The 24731-nt window shown below is 36.9% G+C and overlaps 1 protein-coding gene across 1 annotated transcript in view; it reads right to left on the reverse strand.

The window, feature by feature from the left end:
* Positions 1-24731, reverse strand: part of LOC145981440 (sodium channel protein Nach-like) — a 49119-nt gene that overhangs the window by 14496 nt on the left and 9892 nt on the right. The window contains exons 3-5 of the mRNA XM_083114673.1: positions 16746-16902; positions 13798-13943; positions 8722-8860 (exon numbers count right to left, since the gene is read on the reverse strand). Coding sequence (XP_082970799.1) covers positions 8722-8860; positions 13798-13943; positions 16746-16902 — 442 coding nt within the window. The remainder of the gene's footprint in view (positions 1-8721; positions 8861-13797; positions 13944-16745; positions 16903-24731) is intronic.

Consider the following 24731-nt stretch of genomic DNA (forward strand, 5'->3'; position numbering starts at 1 on the left):
CGAGAGCTAAAATCAACTGAAAACGTTCATAAACAACAAAATCTTTATAAACAATACAAGATATTTCACTTTCTTTTGGGGTACAGAGGGACAAGGGTACCACTATTGCAGTGAACATTTCCAGCGCACACAAATTAAATAACGTGGAAGAATACTGCAAAGTGTTCCGTTGTGGACTGCTGCTGCTGCTAATGTCACTTGACGTTGGTATGAATAATTATTACAGACCTAAATGGTTTCATTGTTAGGTTAGGCAGCAAATTTAGGGCTGTTAACATTAAAATTCTTCCTTAAATACTTTACAATGCCCGTGATGTAGGTATGAAGGGGTATTACATTCCTAAATGCATTTGTTAGGTTAGGCAGGCCAGGTTTAGGGCTGTTGTGATAGCAATTCCATATGCTATTCTCATCACGTGGTGAAGAAGCTGTGGCCTAAATATACACCTTTTGCATTTACAGTATACCCCCCCCCCCCTAAATTTTGCACAAAACTTACCCTATTCTTTGAAAAAGAAAATTTTCTATCTTTCCTGTGTATAGTGAAGAGGTGTACCATATAAGTTGTTACGTTCCCAGCCTCTATCTAAAAATATTCACGTTTCAACTAATTCATTCTGCGATATTGTTACAATGTGTAAATTGAGGGCAGCACCATTGTCATGCAGTTTTTTGAATTTTACACACTGGCTAGATGAGTAGATAGCAACAGCTATGCCTGCTTCGAGATATGTGCTGACATGTAACAAAAATTTTTTTTGCCCTTTTGTATGCATAAACCTGAGCTGCCTAACCTACTCATGTGTGCATCCTATCTATAGCAGAAATAAATATGTGAATAGTATAGGTAAGCCAAGTTTAGGTTATTTCTGCTATTGGATGCATACGTCAGTAGGTTAGGCAGGTCAGGTTTATACATACTGTATAAAAGGCCCAAAATGTTTTTTGTTACATGTTCGCACATGTCTCCAAGCTGTTTTTTCCAACTCTATTTTTGATTACATTGCTTGCAAAAATATAATTTTCACATTCTTGCAAACTTATGCAATCAGACTTTGTTTTAAATATGGATGGGATCTACAACGTGCACGAAGTAAAATTGAAAATTTTTTTGAATCTCGATTCTTGTTACTTCAGCTCCTTTGGTGGCAATAATAAAATTAGCCGTTGACAACACAAAATGTACATGGCACACTTAATCAAAAATTCTGTTTACATTTAAGTATACAATTCTAGAGCAACAGACATGGTATGGCTACCATAGCCCTCTGAAAGATACAGCATGCCATGACTTGCAGTAGTGTCACGGTGCTGTGACTGGTTACATGTATATTATTACAAGGTATGACTTAAGATGACCGGATCCCTCTCCGATTTTCTTCATATTTGGCATACTTACTAATTGAGGCCTGCTAATGACGAATCTGAAGTTAACATTTGTCGGAAACGTCTAGAAATTGCAAAATAATTGCGAACCATTGACGTGTGGTTAGGTTAGTTCCAGTTAGGTTAGGCAAACATAGTTTTAAACATATGTGCAAGCGTAGGTGCACGCAGAAATTTTTCTGTGAGAGGGGTTGGGGGTTGTCAACCAAATGAAAATGTGAGTCTGCTAGTTAGGTGGACCTTCGTGGTACTGAATGGTTAATATGTAGTTATATAAACATCATAGCTAGGAACATGCCTCTTATAAAAAATAATTAAAAAATACACCTAATATAGTTCTTATTCTCAAGCAACAATTTTAGTTCTGGATGAATTGAAAGTCCATCAAAAGGGTGCTCTCTCTCTCTCTCTCTTTCTGGCTCTACAGCCCTTGGTGGGCCTTGGCCTCCTCCACAATCAGCCTCCATTCCAATCTATCATCAATTCTTCTCCTCCATCTTCTCCTCCATCAAAAGGGTGCTACGATTGATAAATGCTGCTGTGCCATTCCAGACAATTGAAGCCTACTATTTTAAGATGCTACAAGGATGAATAATTTTCCATTATAAAATTGTGGGGGAAAAGTGATTTGCTGTAACGGTAATAATGGTCCCACGGTTGGGGGGGAATGAATGTTCAATTGCAATGTTATGGGGGAAATGAAACGTTAACTCCAACCTTGCATGTGGGGTAGGTTCCACCACTACCCTTTTTATACTCTACATTAATTCCACTATCAGTCGCCCATCAAAATAATCCTGTCAGTTCATTACTGACCGTTGACTGTTGCATGTAATGGTTATGTTCGGGCTGGGGTAGAATATACCCAATGTCCAAGGTTGCGCTATTGTTTCTGCAATTTGTGTTCTACGCACTACCGAGCATTTCACATGTTAATTCATAAGTAATTTATTTGACTACTCATCCACATCAGAAATCGAATTTAAATAGAAATAAATTACTACTGATTTAATTCATAAAATTTCTTCTTTTAGGAACTGTTCACCAACACTGGCCAAATGCCAGAGCAAGAGGTGTCTAATATGGCAGAAGTGGCGTGTGCGGGTCAAACTCAGAAACAACAAACAAAACAAGTAAGTTATAATGATCTAATGGAAACTTGGGATAATTTGCATTTTTTTTACTCGCAAAAGTCATGAAAAGCAATACACTGATTCAGATTAACATATTTACACTGCATTTACAGAAACCTAACCACGCATTCGATATTTGCCGGGCTTGTGGTTGTGCTAGTTTTAAAGTGTAATCTACCCTCACATTCTCCTTGATTTACAGTGAGAACATTGGCATCAGCAAGATATAGATATCTGCCATTGCTCCCATCAGCCATTGTTCCTCCCACGAGACAGCTTGCTAAAGGCATATATAGCAAGAAAACTTGGTGAAACTTTTTCCCTCCATATGGCAAGCATAAAAATCCATTAAAAAAACATTTTCGCAAGCACCCCCACGCCCTAGTTGTCTCATTGTCACCATGTTGAACTACATGAGCATCCCCCCAACTAACTCCAAGGCTCTATGAAACATCCCCCAGCGAACATTTTCCACTTCAAACTCAGAATCCAGAGACAATCAAATGCAAATTTCTTTTCCAAATCAGCCTTGAAAATGTTGGTTAAATTACATAGCAGACATATATTCACCTATGATCATTCCTGTTTGTGCTTTTGTGTGACTTTCGCACAGCATAAGAAAGTGTTTGTTGCGGTTTGAAGTGTTTTTTTGTTTAAGTTCAATTTATGCACAGATAAGCTAATTGGGTCTAGACCTACAGTTTAAAGTGGGAACCGAACTGCTTAGTGCCTCCACCGGAAATTGAACCTGGGACCCGTTAATTACAAGGCAACGACGTTACCACTATGCCATCAGGGAGGCAATAAAGTGTTCATGATATCATTTTTTATGTGAGATGCAGAATTCTTTCCAACAATGGTTTTGGTTCTTTGAGAAATTGTACAAACATACAGAGCTCATAATTAATGTATTTTTTCCCTTTCCAAAATTGTGCCTATTGTATTCTTAAAGCACAGACATTAGAAAAAGAAGTCTCATTTTGGCACATCTATCCCTTCCTTTAGATGTGGCACAGAGAGTTTGATATGTTTGATTGAAGGAATTGCTGTAAAAGTTTTGATATAAATGTAAAGAATGACTGTCATTCCATGTTTGGAAGTGGTTGGAAAAACTGGCTTTTTGGGGAAAAAACAAGTTGTTTTTTTCTCCGTAGCTTCTTTTGGTTGAGCTTTTTCACAAAAGTGTCTCAAATCAGTGAAAATACAGGAGTTGGCAGTACTTTTCCTGTTGCATGGTTTTCGTATATCTCCCTACTGTAAAATAGGCACTCATTTCTAAATATAAAATACAATTTACAATATGAAATTCGTAGCTAGATATAAACAGTTTTTTCAAAAAAGCTGTCTTTTTTGAATGGGCTGCTCTTTCAGAGTGTCATCTTCATATTTCGGTAGGCTTTTAAAATATATCTATGTAGTATAAAAATATTCACATAACTAGAGTAGTTTTATATGTGTTTTTAATATAACCTAATAGTATGATATGATTTTCAATGCTTGAATTTGTTATAGGATCATTTACATGAAGCAAAAAATAATATACTGCTCTATCTTTTGAGAATCTAGTATGAAATCTCTTTACATTAAAGTTTGTGTTCAGTAAAATACATTTGTATTCTGGCTTTCCAGTACATAATGTATAATTTGGTTAAATGGCGGCTAAACCTGGACACGGAGCAACTAGTGATGTAATTTTGCTACTTGTTGCAGTGGTTCTCACCTTTGAGATCACAGCCCACTAAATTTATTTCTTATAAGTCGATGCCCTGATCCCAAGAATTTCATTCATAAATACATTTCTGATCTTTAAAGTTTGTGTAAATTAACATGCACTCTCAATGAATATTAAATATTAATATATAAACTATTGCATAATCATAAAGAGTAATAAATAGTTCAATTATGTATAGGCTTGCTGTCAAATATGAAATTAGATTGAAATTAGTTGTCAACCCCTGGGTGCAACGGACCTTTTGTTGAAATGCACTGGCATTAAAACTGAAGCAGAAGCAAATAAGACTGACTGCAAATGGCAAAAAAATATTTAAGAGATCGGGACTGGACCTACAGTTTGAAATTAGATCTGAAGCACTCTGCCTCCATTGAGGTTATTACAAGGCAAGAGCAATTACTTTATTCCACTCCAGAGGTCCATTTATTATTATGAAAGGTACCTTATATAAAAAGCTGGCCTTTTTCCAAAAACAGTACTTGCAAATTGTTCTCTCTGATTTGCAGGCTAAACTAAATCTTAATCTCGGATGAAATCGCTAATAATCTTGTTAAGTATAGAGAAAGAACATTCAGACTGAAGCAACGAATGGTAGTGGGGGTGTCACATTGAAACCATTTTATTATTGAATCACTGCTTCCTTTGCTGATTATATATGGCTAGTTATTTATTAATTATAATAATTACAGAAATTACTATCATGAATAAAAAATAATAACCAATTATTACATGAGTGTGTCATATATTTTATCATTCCCTAAAACTCTCAAAACCCATGACATTTTTATTAATGATTTTTTGTTTGTAGAAGTGCAGTTGTTTATTAAATATAATTATTACAATAATTACCATCATTACCAACTAATTGTACACTGTCACTGGCATCAGTATCTCTAATGATACGCATTCAAAGATTGCGCATGATATGTCCACCAAGTGCATTTTGCCTCCTAATTATATTACATTTATGTTTTTATGAGCAGAAGTAATACAGAAATATTTTAGGAACATTCCAGGGAACCATGTAATTTATTTTCAAACAGTTGAAAAATCTAAAAAATAAGAGGTGGTTGGATTGCAAGCCCCCCTCCCCCTCTTCCTCGGTAAGCTAGGATTAAAATTGTAGCTGAACCACTATGCAATATGTGCCCACTGAGATTGGCCAATATATGTCTCTTGGCTGCTGCATCATGTAAATTTTTGTAGCTAGTTGTAAAATATGTGACTACAAACCTATAAACTCATAACAATAACTTCAAGTGAAATAGGTTAGCTGCAATTGGTAAAAAGCCAAAATTTCTGTTGTTTTTCTTTAAAAAAAAGCCTTCTTTTTATCGAAATAAGAAACAGTTCATTCAAAAAGCTAGCTTTTTTGCAACTCTATAATCTCACAAGAAAACTTGGCATGTTATGCAGTAGGTTGTTGGATAGCCCAGAATGCCAAAATTTCATCTTCAAACATTGGTCAAATCACAATTTCCCGATAACTTATTGATCACTTTTCACATTGTTGCAACGTTTTTATTTTCAAATTAAATGTCTTGCAAATTTGTGCAATATTCCTGATTGTTGATTGATTGAATTGGCTTATTTTACTTTGTATTTCTGCCACTTTTGACTAATAGCAAAGATGGGGATGCTGAAACTGATGAATGGACACTCACAATACCTATGCCAGGCTTCGGTCCGGGACCCTTGGCATCATAGCATGTTGTGATAACTACTCCACTCCACCATGGAGGCAGCTGGAGTATTCTTTCTGTGATGAAGTTGGTCTTTATTGTTGATGAAAGTCATCTTTGTTTAGAGGCCCTAGTGTGGTATAGGTATTCTTTTGCAGATGTTATCTTATCACACACAATATATTTTAGAAATAAAATTGAAGTTAAGAATATTTGGTATATGGGAACTAGAAGTTAAAAAAATCTGGGTTGTTGTTATTTTACTGATGCAAAATATTTTTCTTTAAATGAAAGTTCTGACTAGAATGTTAATTCCAAATTGATGTTACACATGACCCTATTTCCTTTACAGGAAGGAACTGAATGTTATTCCACTCAAACATGAGGGTATATTGCAGAACCTGCAATGGAATTCTTCTGAACTACAGAAAAAAGTGTATTTAAACAAAAAAAATTAAAATAAAGGATATATTTTATGAAAAAATGTATGTGTAATTTTTGGACTTCAATGCTGACATGAATTGCTTGGTTGGTTGGTTGATTTCGTGTTTTAAGTTCACTGTATACACAGTAAGTCTAATCGGGACTTGACCTACAGTTTAAAGTGGGATGTGAACCACTATGTGCCTCCACCAGATATCAAACTTGGGATCCTTGATTACAATGCAATGACGCTACCACTGTGCCATCGGGGAAGCCCTTGGACATGAATTGTGCCTGAGCACTCACTGGCATCATAACTGTGTGTTTATTTATATTTGTTTGATTGTTATTGTTGCTTTAAACACACTATACACAGATATGTACCTCCACTGTGTATCGAACTAGACACCCCTTGATTACAAGGCTCTCATTTATATTTCTTACAGTGTAGGCTCTAACCGGCTAAACATCATGACAATTGTCTGGCGTGTTCTCATTTTTGTAATGTTACTGCACAAAAATTCCTGAAGTTTAGCTTCTATCCATTTTGCATTTGTCTCTTGTGAACTGGTCGTTTCTCCCAGTTTTTTAATTTTTTTTTACTGGTTCATTAACTGAATCTCTTTCATGGTCAATGTGTGTCTACATTCTCCAGTTATGTAAGTATAAGAGACATTGTCTTCCAATTCAGGTTACTTTAGGACCCTTTGCATGATCTCCAGAGGTATTTCAAGTTTACAGAATAATGCATAATACTTCACAATTAATATTATTATAATGCAGACTTGTCAAGAATTTCAAGTAGGTACGTACAAGGTTTTGATAAACTACAAACATGCAAGTGTGCTATTTAATTATTTTATTTGAGATGAAAGGCTGAAGTCACGTCTTGATTCTTTTGTAATTAACAGGAATATTACAAAACAGAACAATATGTTACACCAGATTATACCAGAATTTACACATAGTAATTTTTAGTATATGGAAGTTATATACTTTAAAACCACATACTCAATTTCTAACATTTGAAATCTAATTTGGAATATTGCTGTGTAATACTGATAGTTTGACCACTGTGTAGGTTGAAAAACCATGAAAGTTGAACATATATGTTACCCCTGAGAAATGCAGACAGAATCGAATTTTCAGATGACCATGATTCTGCAAAATGTTTTACATCCTGCCAGCCTCTCATCAATTGGTAAAGGGGATGGATAGCGACTGGAGCATGATGCTGATAACATCACTCAAATCTCATCTTCTTCATGACATAGTGTTACAAACCAGGGAGAGCTTTATTATAGCATGTAAAACACTATTTTATACAAATTTGATGTTATTTTAGAATTTAGTGATTTAGTTGTCAATATTTCATTTTCACTCTGTTTTTTTTTTTTATATAGCTCTACCTGTTATCTGATATTAATGAATTCATATCCAGTACTTTTGTGGAGTTTTCTCTCCTTATATTAATTTCGACAATTAAGATATGTGGTCAATTCATGAGAGGTAAAATAAATACATTTAGATATCTTGCCTAAACCTAGTTTTCTAAGTAGAATCCTGTGAATTCTATTTTCAGGAAATGATTTAGAAGCAAATATTGTAATAATTTTTGAAGGGGCTTAACCCCAATAACCCCCCTCAAATATGCCATCCATGAATACATGCAATATAACCACAATGTAAAATACCATTGCAGTAATGTAACTGAAATATTATGCAACCTAATGGAAATGTCTCTGTAATGTCGGTAATGTTACATTTACATGTTTCTGTAACATTATCAATGTTGTGTTATGTTCGCGGACATTTCCACATTACTGAAACTTACCCGAAACATTTTTGTAATGTTCTGCAACATTGCCGCAATGTTACAATGTTTCACCACTAATGTGTTGCTAACGTATCTGAAACCATGTTGTGCTGTATGGGTAATTCCTGACTTATGGAGGAGCTATTTGTACTTAATTCCTGGCTTGTGGAGGATACATTTGTGATTAATTTCTGACTTGTGGAGGAGATATTTGTACTTATTTCCTGACTTATGGAGGATACATATGTAATTTATTTCTGACTTTTGGAGTAGATATTTGTATTTAATTTTTGACTTATGAAGGATACATTTGTAATTTATCCCTGCCTTATGGAGGATATATTTTAAATTAATTTCTGACTTATGGAAGAGCATTTTGTGGAGACGATATTTGTACTTAGGTAATTCCTAGCCAAATCTATTGCCCAATATTTTATGTATTGCTGCTTTTCAACCAACATCAGAGGTACGAACTAATTTGTATGAATAAATATGTTATATAAATTAAACGAGTAAAAAAATATCAATAACCCTGTTAGTTTCACTGACCTTGACGCCATGTGAAGACAGGAGCGACAGGAAGTAATCTTCTAAAGCTGGGTACACAACGACGGTGAGTCCCATCTTGGATCCAGGGGTAGAAGATCTTCGTGGAACACCTTGGACATTGTTATATTTAACCACGGTTCTGTCAAATCAAAGAAGAAATACACTGTACTTCTTGGTTTGTTTGTTTGTGTTTACAGATCCGTAACTATTTTAAACATTACCTGTAAAAAAACTACCTGTGTATCTTATGCTCTTTGATTGATCTTTCATATTCCTATTTCGTTTTATTTGTCTACATATTCTCTCTTTCGCCCACCTGCATCATTTCATCCACCCCTACTGTCTCTCTCAATCTCTCTTTTCTTCGTCTCCACGTTATTTCTCCCAGCTTATCTGCTTTGCTGTCTCTCTAGTTTTATCCATAAAACTCAATAAGAGTTTCAAAATTAAATTGAAAGAAATGCTTCTACAGGAACAGCAGCAGAATAGTAGCACATACCAGAAGTGCACTGGCACTCAACAAATGACAAAACACTCATATTCTATAACTGTAACTTTTGGAAATTTATTAATATCTTCTAATTATTATTATTATTTACTTAAAGGCAACTTTATGTTAATGTTAACATTTACATTTGCATTTGTTTCCTCAGTATTTCTCTAGGAATATATACAGGGTGACCTGTAATTAGATGTATTCCCTGAAAGGGGTTAAAGTAGAGACAATTTGCAATAAATTTGACCATATGATACCCTGTCCGAAAGTTAGTAGTTTTCGAGATAATCGAATTTCTATTGTTTTTTTAAAAAATGACAACTTTCCACATAAAAAGATGAATTAAGAAAAAAACTGCTCATTGTATGGAACTTATTTCAGCGTTTTCTGATAGGTATCAAATAAGTGGTTTGTTGGGGAAAAAAATCCCCAAATAACAATCACATGTAAGTAACGGGTGGGTCTAAACTTACAAGTGATGATAAAAAATTGCACTCTTAGTTTACTTGGCAACGTATTAATAACAAAAATTGTATGACACGAAGCGTACAAATTACTTAAATTACTTCCTTGTTTCATCTGCTATCCAACAAGGTACAAATGTTCCTGACATTCACATTTGTGTACAAGAAATAATACTTCATTCATCTTCATGTGAATGAAATCAATGAATAATACAATTAAAAAACATTACACGTCTTGCTCAAAGTGGGCACCTCCGTTACGAATGCAGGCACGCAGGTTTTTAGGGACATTTGTTCTCTTAACTCGTGATGTGATGGTGTCCTTGATGTGCTGACCAGCTGTTAAGATCCTCTCCCTGAGCTCTTCTTGCGAGTTTACCGGTGTGTTGTCATGTGGCTCCAAATGTAAAAGTCGCAAGGTTTCAAATCGATCGGGGGATCGAGCTGGGCAGTCATCATGCTGATAAATCATGTCACGTCTTGTAGCTAGAGGCACATCCTCCAACAACATTGCCATCCTGTTCCTCAAGAAATGTTCATAAGTGATGCCTTTTAAGATTTGGGGCAGGAAAAATGGCTCGATCAAATGATTGTTGATTACGCCCATCATACTTCTGTCTGGGCGTGCGACTGTGGCTGGATAAAAATTACCCAAAGAAATGGATTGGCCGAGGCGGCTCGATTCCCTGGCCGGCTCGATCCCCCGATTTGCTGCCTTGCGAATTTTACATTTGGAGCCACATGACAACACACCGGTAAACTCGTAAGAAGAACTCAGGGAGAGGATCTTAACAGCTGGTCAACACATCAAGGACACCATCACATCACGAGTTAAGAGACCAAATGTCCGTAAAAACCTGCGTGCCTGCATTCATAACGGAGGTGCCCACTTTGAGCAAGACATATAATGTTCTTTAATTGTATTGTTCATTGATTCCATTCACATGAATATGAATGGAGTATTATTTCTTGTACACAAATGTGAATGTTAGCAACATTTGTACCTTGTTGGATAGCAGATGACACAAGGAAGTAATTTAAGTAATTTGTACGCTTAGTGTCATACCATTTTTGTTATTAATACGTTGCCAAGTAAACTAAGAGTGCAATTTTTTATCATCACTTGTAAGTTTAGACCCACCTGTTACTTACATGTGATTGTTATTTGGGAAAAACTTCTTTTTTTCAACGAATCATTTATTTGTTAGCTATCAGAAAACGCTGAAATAAGTTCCATACAATGAGCAGTTTTTTCTCAATTCATCTTTTTTATGTGGAGAATTGTCATTTTTTTAAAAAAGCAATTGAAATTAGATTATTTCGAAAACTACTAACTTTCGGACGGGGTATCATATGTCAAATTTATTGCAAATTGTCTCTACTATAACCCTTTTCAGGGAATACATCTAATTACAGGTCACCCTGTATATTACTTTACATTTGTATTTTTAATATTCTTTGTTCTTTTACATTTATATTATTTTAAAACTAATGTTACTGTAATTAGTATATTCGTAATTGTAGGTATATGTGATATTCTTTATTTCACTTTAGTGTAATATCTGTATTCATGTATTAACTATATATGCTATATGTAGAGCAGCCTACGGCAAAACCTCGCTTGCTAAATAAAGGAATTATTATTACATATATTATATATATATATATATATATATATATATATATATATATATATATTTATAAATGTGTGTGTGTATGTGCGTGTGTTATCTTTCTGGCTTCCTCTGTCCTCGTCTTCGTCTCATCTTTACCTCTCTCTAGTTCTCTTTCGTCTCTCTCTATATATATCTATCTTTCCACTCTATTTTTCTTCTCCCCCCACCCTCTCTCTCTCTCTCTCTCCCCCCTCTCTCTCTCTCTCTGCTTCACACTCTTGATCTCTTTCTTACGTTTCTCTCTCATTCTTTTTCCGTCTCTCTCCTTTCTTCACCCTTCTTTAACCCTCTGTTTCTGTCTCTTCTTCACCATTGTTTATCTTCCTCTGCTTCTCTTTCTCTTTTACTTCCTATTTTAATCTCTCGCTCTTTTTGAATTCATATTAACCTAATGCATTTTTGTCAATTTTGGTGAGAGGGTGTAGATACTAATAGTATGAAAGTATCAACTCCAAATTTTCTAAAAATCATAGTTTGCTGAAACATGGGTTTTCCACGGTCTCGAAATAAATAAGTTTAATTATTTTTTTTTCGCTTTGCGTATTTTCGAATTATTTTTATCTTTTCATGTGTCCCCTTCAAAAAACATCTGGGCACGGCATTTTTTCCTTACAAGTAGAACATGTATCAGATATACAAGTCTCTCAAGTACAAGTAGCAGCTATCACTGTCTTCTGCAAATCAGAAATTCATCGTTCGATATCCGACGGAGACACAATACAGTGATTTGGATTACATTCTAGACCTAGTCCCGTTTTTAAGCAATTGAAAAGAAATTGGCAAATTTTGTTTTCGTCGAAAGAGAAAATGTCAAGTTCTTGAGAATTTCTCTCTGTCTCTCTCTCTCTCTCTCTCTCTCTCTCTCTCTCTCTCTGTGTGTGTGTAATCTTTAAAACAATTCATAAATACTCAATAAAATATCAAGTAAAACAAGCATTGCGCAACTTGGAGCTTCGTTTATGGGAGGATTTAATGCAGCGTGTTCCGCTTAGAAGGATCGAGAAGTAATTGATAACTTGAAGTGTAAATAATGTTTTTTTAACACGCCTTTTTTCCTTACCTTGATGTAGAAACTCTCCGAGTTTATGAAAATGGTGAATGCGAGTCGCGCCTTGAGTTTTCCTGCAGACATCAAAAGCTTAACGCCCACTGAAACGCAGCGAAACGCGGCAACAGCACGCAATAGAAGCGTTTTCGGCATCTCAATAGGCGATAACATTTACGATAACCTGCAGAAGATAAAGAAAGGAAAACCAAAGACGGATATAAAGAAGGGCGAAGAAGAGAGAGAAACAGAAAAATAGAGCAAAAACAAAGAGAGATAAAGAGGGACAAAGAAGAGAGGAGTAGAGAAAAGAAAACAAAGACAGAGATAAAGAAGGGCGAAAAAGACAGAGAAGCAGAAAAAGGAAGGAAAAACAAAGAGATAAAGTAGGTCGAAGAATAGAGAGAAACAAAAAATAGAGAAAGAACAAAGAGAGATACAGAATAAAGGAAAAGAAAGAGAGAGATAAAGAAGGGCGAAGAAGACAGAGGAACAAAAATGAAAGAAAAAACTATAAAGTTAGACGAAGAAGAGAGAGAAACAAAAAAATAGAGCAAAAACAAAAAAAGATAAAGAAGGAAAAGGGAGAGAGAATCAGAAAAATGAAAAACAAAGACAGAGATTAAGAAGGACAAAGAAGAGAGAAGCAGAAAAAGAAAAACAAAGACAGATAAAGAAGGGCGACGAAGACAGATAAACAGAAAAATGAAGGAAAACAAAGAGAGATAGAGAAGGCCAAAGATGGACAAAGAAGAGAGAAACAGAAAAAGGGAAACAAGGAGAGAGATAAAGAAGAGAGAAGAAGACAGCGAAACAGGAAAACAAAGAGAGTGATAAAGAAGAGTGAAGAAGAAAGAGAAACGAAAAAACAAAGAGAGTGATAAAGAAGGACGAAGAAGATATACAAACAGAAAAAGGAAGGAAAAAGAATGCTATAAAGTAAGACGAAGAGGAGAGAGAAACAGAAAAAAGAGCAAAAACAAAGAGGGATAAAGAAGCTCAAAGAAGAGAGAAACAGAAAAAAGAAAAAGTAGGGAGAGATCATGAAGGGCGAAGAAAGGAGAGAGAGAGGAAGGAAGAAATTAAACGTATAGAGAGAGATGTGAAAGAGAGTCAGCATGCAGGTTTCCACCATTTGATTTCAATAGAAGCAGACAATAGAAGTTACTCTGCGTCTCAGTGACCGTCAAGCTTGAATGGCCCACATTCTTATCGTCGCGTGTCTGTTGCTTACTGAATAGTGCCAGGCTTGTTCCCACAATACACATTGGAGCGCATGCGCAAGAACATGTATTCATTGGTGAATAAACTTGGATTGTTTCTGTATCTTGTAAAATGAAAATCATAGCATAGCATAACCGTCTAAACGGAAAACGCTGAATACTCAAATCTTACTTATCGTGATTGTCCTTTTCCCCTAAGTAGTTGAAAGAGCAGCAGAATCCATAGATAGTTTTTCTCATCTCGAACAGCTCTGAGCAGTTTCTTAGCCTTCCTTTCCATTTACACCTGACAAGCATCTCTTCACAGGATTGTCCCAGCTGGAAAATACCAAGTTACTTAATACAGGGTGACAATTAATGAACTATATGAAATAAAACGGAAATTAGTGACAAACCACGTAGTACACAAACTGTATTGCACATGTAAACGGCACTACAGACATTCGGATTTATGTTATGACATGTTTGATATGTCTGCCATCTCTGGCGATGATGTGGCGTAGACGAACAGCAAAATTCTGCATGACCCGCTGAAGTGTCGAAACATCGATGACCTCCTGAATGGCAGTTTTCAGCTCGGCAATGGTTTTGGGGTTATTTCTGTACACCTTGTCCTTAACATAGCCCCACAAAAATGAGTCACATGTGTTCAGATCCGGGGAATATGGCGGCCAAGCGAGTCCCCTTCCAGTGGCCTCTAGGTACCCCAGAGCCAGAATGCGATCCCCATAAATACTCCTCCAGGACGTCAAACACTCTCATGGTCAGATGGGGTCGAGCTCCGAAATCAGGGTCACTTGCGATAATGGGTATGAAATCATTTTCCAAAACCGTCACGTATCGTGCAGTAGTCACCGTGCCGTCAAGGAATATCGCACCGATTATTCCATGACTGGACATTGCACACCACACCGTCACCCGTTGAGGGTGGAGAGACTTCTCGATTGCGAAATGCGGATTCTCAGTCCCCCCATTTGCACTTGCAAATGGCCGACATCAACACGTTGCGTGCGCATGCACGCAGTTTGGACGTCATCACGCGAACCGTTCAGAAATTATGACGGTTTTATTTCGTATAGTTCATTAATTGTCACCCTGTACCTTAGACACTACGTATATATCCAAGTGAACGTGGCGGTAGCCTGAGGCTGTTTTTTCCAGGTTTGGGCTCGGGTCATTAGATTTGGTCAAAGGCAACATGAACAGTGCTGTTCTTAGGACATTTTACGCAATAGCATGCTGCCCACACTGTGGCAACAGTTTGGAATGGGCCCTTTTCTCAATCACCACGATAATGCCCATGCCCATAAAGCATGGTTTATTGCATCGTGGTTTGACGTCAATCGGGTGGATATGCTTAGCTGGCCCGCTCAGTGCCCCGACTGCAACCCCATCTTGGGATGAACTGGAGAATAAAGATATATTTACATCCCTCCTGGAAATGGTTCTATCCCCCCATAATGTAATAGTAGCCATTTATAAAACAAATGCTGCCACTAGATTTTCAAAATGTTATTTTTATGTTAAATATTTTGAGTGTGCGTGTCCAATATAGGGTGTCATTTTAATGACGCCCACGCACCACAGAAATTAATAGGGGACATCAAAACAAGCAACGGTGGGGGAAGAGTGCAGAATGCTGTACGGTACCACTTAAACGTGAAAGAGAGAGAGTTGGCCATTGCGTAGTTACTTGTGCGATCAGCTCCAATAAATAAATGCCAAGTTTAAAAATTTACTGCCTATATGCTTTATGGCATCTAAATTTACTGCCGGTATGTCCGTCTCATACTGGCCCAATTCGATCAATGAACACTGTAGTACAAACTATGTCTTTAACATAAGCACCAGAGAAAACATGTCTTACATAAAATAATTTGTCTTACCTTCAGCCTCGAGATGTGCAAAAAGTTACAAAACAACCAAAATTCCACCAAAACGTCGACACTACACTGGTCACTCAACATGGTGCCAACTACTACTCAGACCTCGCTATGGATAGTTGATTAGTTCCAGAGACTCTCGCTAGCTTGCGCCACCTTACGGTTTTATTCCATCCTGGGTTTCACAATATACGCAATAACATTTCCTATATACGTACTATGAATTCAGAAATGGAAGGCATTATCATGAAACAAGAATTTTCAAAGGTTGTTCAAGGTTGAACAAGACTTTCGTGCATAAAATATTAATGAATCAATGTAGCGCTGCATTACTTCGGCAGAACAGACCATGATTCCTTACTAGTAACCATTATCCTTTGCGATGCATTTGGCGCATGCGCAGTAATGTATGCAAAGTAGTGTATCTGTTGCTGTGGAAAAGCGGTGTATAATGAAATTTCTCGTGAAGGAGAAGGTGAAATCTGCTGAAATTTGGCGTAGACTGGAAGCACAGTTTGGTGAACAAACATTGTCACGGGCAAGAGTGTACGAATGGTGTCAACAGTTCAGGGAAGGGCGGGATTTGGTGGCAAATGAACCGCACGGACAGGTTCGCCCAACTGCAGTCACTCCGGTGAATATCTTGCGTATTGAGGAAGTTATCCTTGAAGATCGGCGAGTAACAGTGCGTTACATAGTGCATACAGTTAATATCAGTGTTATTTGTTGGGCCGTTCGGAAGAAAATGCCTGGAATGTTGTCGAAACATGTCATTCTTCTCCATGACAATGCTAGGCCACACACGGCCCATTTGACTCAAACAACACTGGCCAACTTGCACTGGGAGCTTTTACCACACAGTCCAGATTTAGTCCCGAGTGATTTCCACTTGTTTGGGGCTCTTAAAGAGCATTTGGGCGGGACGCACTTCCAGACAGATGAGGAACTCAAGAACGGTGTCCTGCAGTGGTTACGACACCAACCTACTTCTTTCTACGCCAAAGGCATCAAGGAACTTCCACAACGATGGCAAAGGTATCTGGATGTTCAGGGGGAATACTTTGAAAAACTGACATAGTTTGGTGCTTCTGTGTATGTATATTTCCTGTCTACAAATAAAAGTCTTGGTCAACCTTATACGACCCTTGTAAATTCGCTCAAGAATTAATATACATTTTAAAATCACACAAACTGTGAACAACAGTTGTAAGATTGACAACAAACTTAACGCGCTCACCTCTTTCATGACCTCTTCGACTGTGATGTTGTTTTCCGTAAATATTCCATGGACTCCATCCAAATGTTCCTTTGAAACTGAGTTCGATTGTATGAGTTCACCGATGTAGTGAAGGTAATATCGCATCTTTTCCTCTTCTACGCCATCTGGTATTTTCCTGAAGAAACATATTTGTGTGTTCTGAATAATATCTAATTTGCAATGACATGAGTGAAATTACATCACACGTGTGATAACCTTAAAGTTCTTGTGGGATCTAGTGTTGGAAAGTGACTATTTAGATAATGGAACGCATTTGAAAGTAAGTTACTTTTTCGTTTTGATGCATTCTAACTGTAACTAGCTACTTTTGAAAGTAAGTAGCTCTTACTGTAAGAGTTATTTATTTGCCGTGGAAGTAACGTTATCGTTACTTTTACAGTTACTATACAATTAAATTTTAAACTTGAAAATTTGTAACGTGGGGGAAAATCTAAATTTGTCAACTCTTTTTCAATCTGTGTGTCTTCTCTGGATGTTAAGGTGAAAGGATTTTCGCGGAATAGCCTACGACAAGAAAACTAGGCTTCTGAATTTAGACATCCACACTTTATTGCAAATTATTTCTAATTGCGCGAGAAGACTGCAGTGTTTTGGGTGTACGGCTGTGTTCATCTGGGACATGGTTCTCTAGCTAAAAGAAGTAATGGCCAAAGGAATGAATCTTGTTGCACTTGGAATGAAGGAGGTGCAATTGTAATCGATGCCACCACATGCAAAGTACCGTTGAACCAAGTAACTATAACGGTTACTTCTAAAAAGTAACATTCCAACGCTGCTGAATTCTTACTTTAACAATTATCCTACAGTTTAATGAAAACCATAAAGTCCGATAAAAATTGTATACAGCTTGATCAAGGCTGCAAAACTAATCAGGTGAGTAGATGTATTTATGATAGGGACAGTGCGAGAAAGGAAGAGCACCCCCTCAAGCAGATTTGCTATACTTAAAACAAGCTCAACATGGCTACATGAGTTTTTTGCTCAAGTGTGGAATCTTGTCTAATTCAAGATTTTTGTAAAAATGCCCTCGGGAATTTTTCAGAAAAGAAGAGCTCTTCAGATTGATTTGTGCATACTTACAAAAGTTGCATCAGCCAGATTTTTGTCCATAAACTTGTCAAAAAGTGATATATTTTTGGCCACACCAGAAATTAAGCTTATAGTATGTTTTTCTGTCAAAATCCCAGGAATCTTGAATTGATATCTATTGGGTTCTGAAACCGAGTGGAGTGTGGTGCATTGCCTTGTAATCAGGAGGTTTTTGGGTTTGAGTCCTCATAAAATCTGATGGCAAAATGTTAATATTGTTGTTTTGTAAACAAGGGGCTTTGGGTTCGAGTCCTGATAGATGTGGCACTCCATACGTGAGATTTTGAGAATAATTACTGCTAGTTGATAGCTCCCAGATCTTAAACCTGGTAAAAAATGTTATACAACAGAGCAAAATTATTCTCTATTAAGAATCACCAGAGTTTTGTTATCTGGGTAAAATATCAGCTCAACAATACGGGCAAAACTGCCTGATCAATATAATAGAATGGAGGTCAAGTAAACATAATTAATTGTTTGCATGTTCTTTCCAATCTTTTGATCAGTCCCATGTTTCTGCCAACAATTAATCTTGCTTGCCCGGGAGTTGTATGCCAGCAGATATAATCTATACTGCGTCTTTTCAGAGAGAAATAACATCATCAAAGAGTAATTGCCTTCTTTCTGTATGCCTGAGTGATTATATCTGTTGATATTACCTACACTGTGCCTTTTTCGAGGGAAATTACATGTCATTTGTCATGGAACTTAAAGAGAAATTCTTATCTGTACTGTGCCCTCTTTCAGGGACCATCCATCATATTGAGGAAATTCCTTCTCGGATATTGTCATTCAAACCGAATAGCAGGTTTGGTCTTGTTGCTATAGGCTCAAGTCTTTAACTTACAGAATAATTATTGCAATATTTCTGTATTTCAGCTTTTGGCAGATGTGTTGTGTTTTGGGTAGGTATCTGCTACGAGCAGAGGTGGTATAAAATGGGTAGGTAATATATTTTCTGACGGTAAAGTGTTGTTTTATATCCAAAGGGCTTCTGTGTTTGAATCGGATCTCTAGAACTGCTCTGTGACCCTCTCATTTCTTACATCATAAACATATGATTTTTCCCCTATGAGAATAACACTACAAATGGTGTCATCGGGTAATGCCTCGTGAAATTCACAGATAATTTTAATGTTTGTTCTGTCATTAACCACAACTTGTTTCCTTTTTGAAGTGTTAATTACAAACATGGGTCTCTGTGTCTTGAATTCATCTGGTGCGTAATACATGTCTGTATTCCCGGTAGTGACCCGCTTGAAAGCCGAAAAAGCCTCATATAATTTAAGAAAATCATCCTTGGACATGTCTAAATTGTAATTTTCTCTAGGAAATACCTCATTTCTGCCATTTTTAAGATATATGTTCTTGATGTTGCAGCTATCAAATTTACTCGAATTTTTTTCCTGATTGTTGTGTCTCCCAGTCTGAAACAGTACCACCACAAAATCAGGCATGTCAAATTGAATACTGGAGAATGAATTTGTAGCATCAAATTCATAATAAGTACCAGATGCAGGCTTCTGTACGCATTGATATGTGTAAAATTGCAGAGGAATCTGTGGATTTTTTATTATATCAGCTTTGTATTTAAGAGCATAACTGGCCTCATATTCAACAACAGGGATTCTTAGCTCCATAGTCTGAATAATGCATTTGCCTGCATCAGGTAGGGTATTAGGCAGAGCTTCCCCTGTAGAGTTTATTGCACTGTACCTCATCAAGGCATTATTATCATTTGCAGCTCTTCTAAATGTAATTCTTAACCCGCCCTTCCACATAATGTCTTTGTAATCCGAGAAGAATCCTGGCAACAGGCGCATGGGGAACAGCACTGTGTGGTTCTTAGATAATATCTTATCACCAGCTTCAAATCCCCCTATTTTGTAGTATGAAGCCTCGGTTTTGGATAATTTTAGAGTGGCCAAAGCTGTGGAGGTAATACCGGGATAATCCACTCTGTTTATAACAACGCCATGCTTTCTGACCTCAATTTCAGAGAATAGATGCGGCACAAAATTATCTACCAATCTTATGTTTGAATTTGCCGGATAATCTGTTCCATCGAGCTTTACAACATCAAATTTGATGTATAGATCTGCTCTGTGGGGGTGTATAAATCCGTCCCCTACATCAAGATCAACCTCAATCTCTGTGTTGGGTTGATTTAAATTTGCAAATGTCCTCCTGTTTGGGGGGAATGATTGTAGCTCGTAACTCTCAATATTTTCCATTGTATGTATTTTTATTTAAATGTTAATCTCTATGATTGCAGTTGTTGTGGCTCCAGCAAAATCAACTAATTCTTCTTTTTCATTAGTGACCATCAATTCAATGTAATCTATTCTATTATGGCACACAGGAAAATATAATGTTGGGGATGGATTGTAGATGATGGGCTCCATGAATTCGGAATTAGGTTTGAATGTTGCAATGATGCCAGTTTGTTTGTGAGTGCCTATGCCATTTGATTTGGTGATCATACCCTCAGCCACATTACAGTGAATATTCAGAGTCTCTATGGCCAAGAATTTAGGTATATTCATAGCAGTGTGTTTGATGGCCGGTTCAAGTTTTGTGTTGTTCTCAAAGCCTAACAGCTCTCCTATAGTACCCAGATGCACTGTTTCTGTAGCAGATACAATCTCTACTCTGTGAGTGACAGAATTTTGACTTAACACTACACCTCTGGGTAACTGAGCATTTAGAGTGGACAGATTATATTGCCCTGGAGTGATGACAATTTTTTGATCCCCTACTGCAATTTTGTTGTTGTGGTGCGTAATATTAGGGATCAGGTACATGCCGTAAAATGCTCTGAGAGCTATTGTTTTGGGATACACTATGTCATCATGCAATTTGAGTTTCAATATTGAATTTTGGCTGGTGAGATGGAATACCCCCATGATGTTTCAGATACCACAAGGCTTTTTGAAAATCTTCAATTGATGGTTTATTTATTTGAGACATATATCTGAGAACAGATAAGCACAAATGTCCGCAATTAACATCTTTGAAATTTTGAACACGGGCACTATTGTAATAAAGATTAGCTGATTTTAGATATTTTACTAAATTTTCAGGAGGAACACCTCCAAATGAATCAAACACAAATGCCTCGTTGTTTAAATATTTAAGATAACAGATCCAGTGAGTGCCCTGATTTTTGTACTCATCCAAATTAACAATGCCACACTCTTTGTTGAGTGCTTGTTCTGGTAAAGAATCAGACATGTACACACCCCTAAAATGTTTGATGCCCAGTGGCTTGATTAAAGCTTTAATATCTTGGTTTGTAAGCGGCTCTTGTTTTTTTTAAACTTACTCATGGCTCTCTTAACACCTTTGCCTTTTTTCTCCATGGCCAGGTTATGGCGCCTCTGCTCATCTAATTCTGCCTTATTTTTCTTGGCATCTATTACTGTTTTTGCTATGGCAGCTGATCCCCCAGCCAAGCTCCCAACAGCCCCGAGAGCAGCTAAGATGGCCGGGATAGTAAATATGAAACCCCCCACATGTGATTTTTTTCTTGATTGCTGTAATTTTTTTAATTGGGGGGTACTAAGCAACAATTTCATACCATGGCCCTTTGCAATACAAGAGCTTTTTTTCTTGCGCTGCTTTTTGGTCAAAAGACTATCAATAGTTTTAAGAGATTTGAGACCTGCATAAGGTATTTGATACATAACACCCTTGGCCTTCATTGTAGGTTTATTATATACATATTTACAACCCCCACCCCAGTTTTTGTTTGGTGCTCATAGCTATGGTGGTCCCCAATGCTGCTATTTTTTCACTTAAAGAAGCATCTTTGCTTACAAATCTACCAAATGCAGCCTCTTCTAATTTCTTGTCTGCAACATGTCTCTTGTCAAGATCAGAATGTGTGTTGTATGCTATGTCATGGTCTCTACAAGCAGCATCTAGGGGATTTACACCAGGATCCCCTCTGTTTAATCTATGATCCAATTTTGTGCCTGGACCACAATACTGATAGCCTGGAATGTGTAGTTCAAATGGCAGCTTGTTTATAATGTCATTAACAAGCCCCCGACCCTCAGAAATATTCCAAAATTTAGGTGGTAGAGTATTAATAATTTTTATGAGATATCCAATCCCTTTAGGGTCATTCACTATAAAATTAGACAATTTTGTGCTTATCATGTCCATAATTCCAACCTTTTCATTGTAAAAATTGTTGTTGCCAGCATTTTCCTCCCCAGCTATCACCAGCAACCTATCTACAAGTTTCCTGACATCATCAACCCACACAAATTCTTTAGGCAGGGTGTTGTATTGTTTGATTCCACTGCCTGTCTTCATCTGTGACCATATGGGCTTGATTAAATTATTGTATTTTGCTCCACTGCTAGACTTGACTCTTTTTTGTGTGGGATCATTGTTCTGGTATAGAGCATCTGATTTTATTAATATTTCTTTGTAGTGCTCATAATCTTGATCTGTATAGCTGCCAGGCCTTTTCCTAGTCATCAATTCCCACAACCCAGGTGTGCCGGGATATTTAACAAAACCACCTTTTTCTCCGAGACGAGATTCTGATTAAACAATCAGATCATCCCCCATAAATGTTACTCTGAAATTGCCAATTCTATGAATGATGCTGCCGTCAAGCTCTGTGTCGGCATATAAGCCAAACACCTCATCTTTGTTGTCTTTAGGTGTGGTTAAATATTTTTGAGCAAGAAGACCCAATTCAATAGGATCCTGACTAGCCTCAATTCTTCTAGGAGCAAGAGGACTAGGTGTATGAATACTGGAAAGTGGGGTGAATGGATAATCTAATATGTTCCTTGCAGCTACAGGTACAAGCTCCGTGATCAAATCTTGATTTTGCTCTGTAACAGTTTTGATATTCTTACCTAAATTATTAATAGCATCAATTACAGGCTGTTCTGTTTGTTTGTGTTTTTCATAAATTCCCCGGTTCTCTGATTTCCATCCCTTGAATCTTTTTACAAGATAATCTCTTAACTTAAGATCATCAATGATTGGCCTTTTCATGGTTATTTATATACGTCTCTACGTCTAGAAAATCGTTGATTTTATTTCTGTATTTGCCACTATTGGGTGTTCTTGTCATATCAATTGTGACAAACCCATAACTGTCCTGGCTCCAGCACCTACTGCAAAACTTGGAAAAATCATTGTAGCTCAGGTCCCCAACTACATATTCATCATGTATGTGTTTGAGGTTGGTATGATCTTGATGAAACACACATATAAAATTGCTGTTGTCTCGGATCAGCTGCTTCGGTATTTTAGAAAAAGTCTGTGCCAGGTAGAAGCAATCAATGTTTTTGTGTCGGCCCTGTGTAAAAAAATTTCTAACCTTGTTTTGATTATCCAGTATAACGTCATCAAACACAACAACAGAATTATCGAGACATTCGTGAAGTGGCTTAACATCTGGTTCAAAAGTGGCAATATCCAATCCATCATATAGCTTCATCAGCTGCTGATATTTTAATTGTTCCAAACTCTTAGAGAAGACATACAAGTGCCTGTTTTTCCAGTCTAACCAGTTGGGTGCCAATAAAAAATTATCAACCATTAGTGTAGTTTTACCACAAGCAGATGGCCCAACAATAAGACACCTAATATTATCAGGCAGCAAGTTGCCATTTCTCTTATTCTGTTGTTCAGGTTCTGGCAGCCTTTTTATAACATCCCAGGTGCTCATATTATCACTTTGTCTGCATCGATCCAGCTGTTTTCCGGATGACCCAGCCATTTGACAAATAACTTGTTGCCTTTTCTGCGGATGATTTTTTCTATGAGATATGTGTCAGGCTGTTTAGTTTTGCTGAGCTCTTGTTCATAGAACCTGCCTTTGAGAATTTCTCCTCGGTGATCTTTTATTATATATGTGTTAAGGGTCCCAGGTTTAACTTGAACTACTGTAAATAATTCGGTGCTCCAGTTTCTTGTAAAGCCTCTCTTGAATAAGTGCTTATATTTGCTGATTCTTACTTGATCACCCACCCTGTATTTGGCCTTTCTTGTTGTTGGCTGGTATCTAGGATAATAAACAGTGCTGATCAATTTTTGCTCATCAGATGAAGTTACTTCAGAGGGTTTCATGTTGATTGTGGAATGGACCGAGTTGTTATATTTATGTAGAAGTTCTGGAAGAATATCAAGCCATTTATAATTACCTTGAAGTGTAAATTGTTTATACATAAGATTTTTTAGGGTTTTGTTGAATCTCTCTACAATTGAGGCTTTGAGATCACTGTAACTCGAGTAATGTTTTATTGCCTGGCTTTTAATAAATTGTTGAAACACTGAATTATAAAATTCTTTGCCATTATCTGTTTGCAAATAGCGCGGTGATCTTCCACTCTGATTGATGATTGTCCTGATGGCTTCTGTAACACATTTTCCAGTCTTGGATTTGAGTGGCACAGCCCATGCAAATTTTGAAAATGTGTCTATCACAGTGAGTAGATACTTGTAGCCCTTGTTGATTTTGTCTAAGTTTTTCAACTGTCCACTTGACAACTCAATCAAGTCGCTCTGCCATAAATCATCTATGCCTTTTGTGACTACTGGGAGTCTCTTAAAATTATGTCTGGCCTGTCTGTGTAATTCATCAACAACTAGACATAATATGTAAACAAGAATATTGCAACTATAGGGTGTTCAGCAGCTGATACTACAGGAATTTCTAAATATAATTTGTCCCCTATTTGTATTTTAAATTCCAAAGTGCCATCATCTTCAGTATAGGCTGTTTCTAATGTATTGGGGTCTGTAAAATCCTCTAACTCTACACTGGTGATTTTCACTTTGTTATCAGCATTTGTTATTGATAAGGTGGGGTAGTGGTGTGCC

The sequence above is a fragment of the Lepisma saccharinum genome, chromosome 29 (assembly GCF_977018435.1).
Source record: "Lepisma saccharinum chromosome 29, izLepSacc3.1, whole genome shotgun sequence".
Taxonomy (NCBI): Eukaryota; Metazoa; Arthropoda; class Insecta; order Zygentoma; family Lepismatidae; genus Lepisma; species Lepisma saccharinum.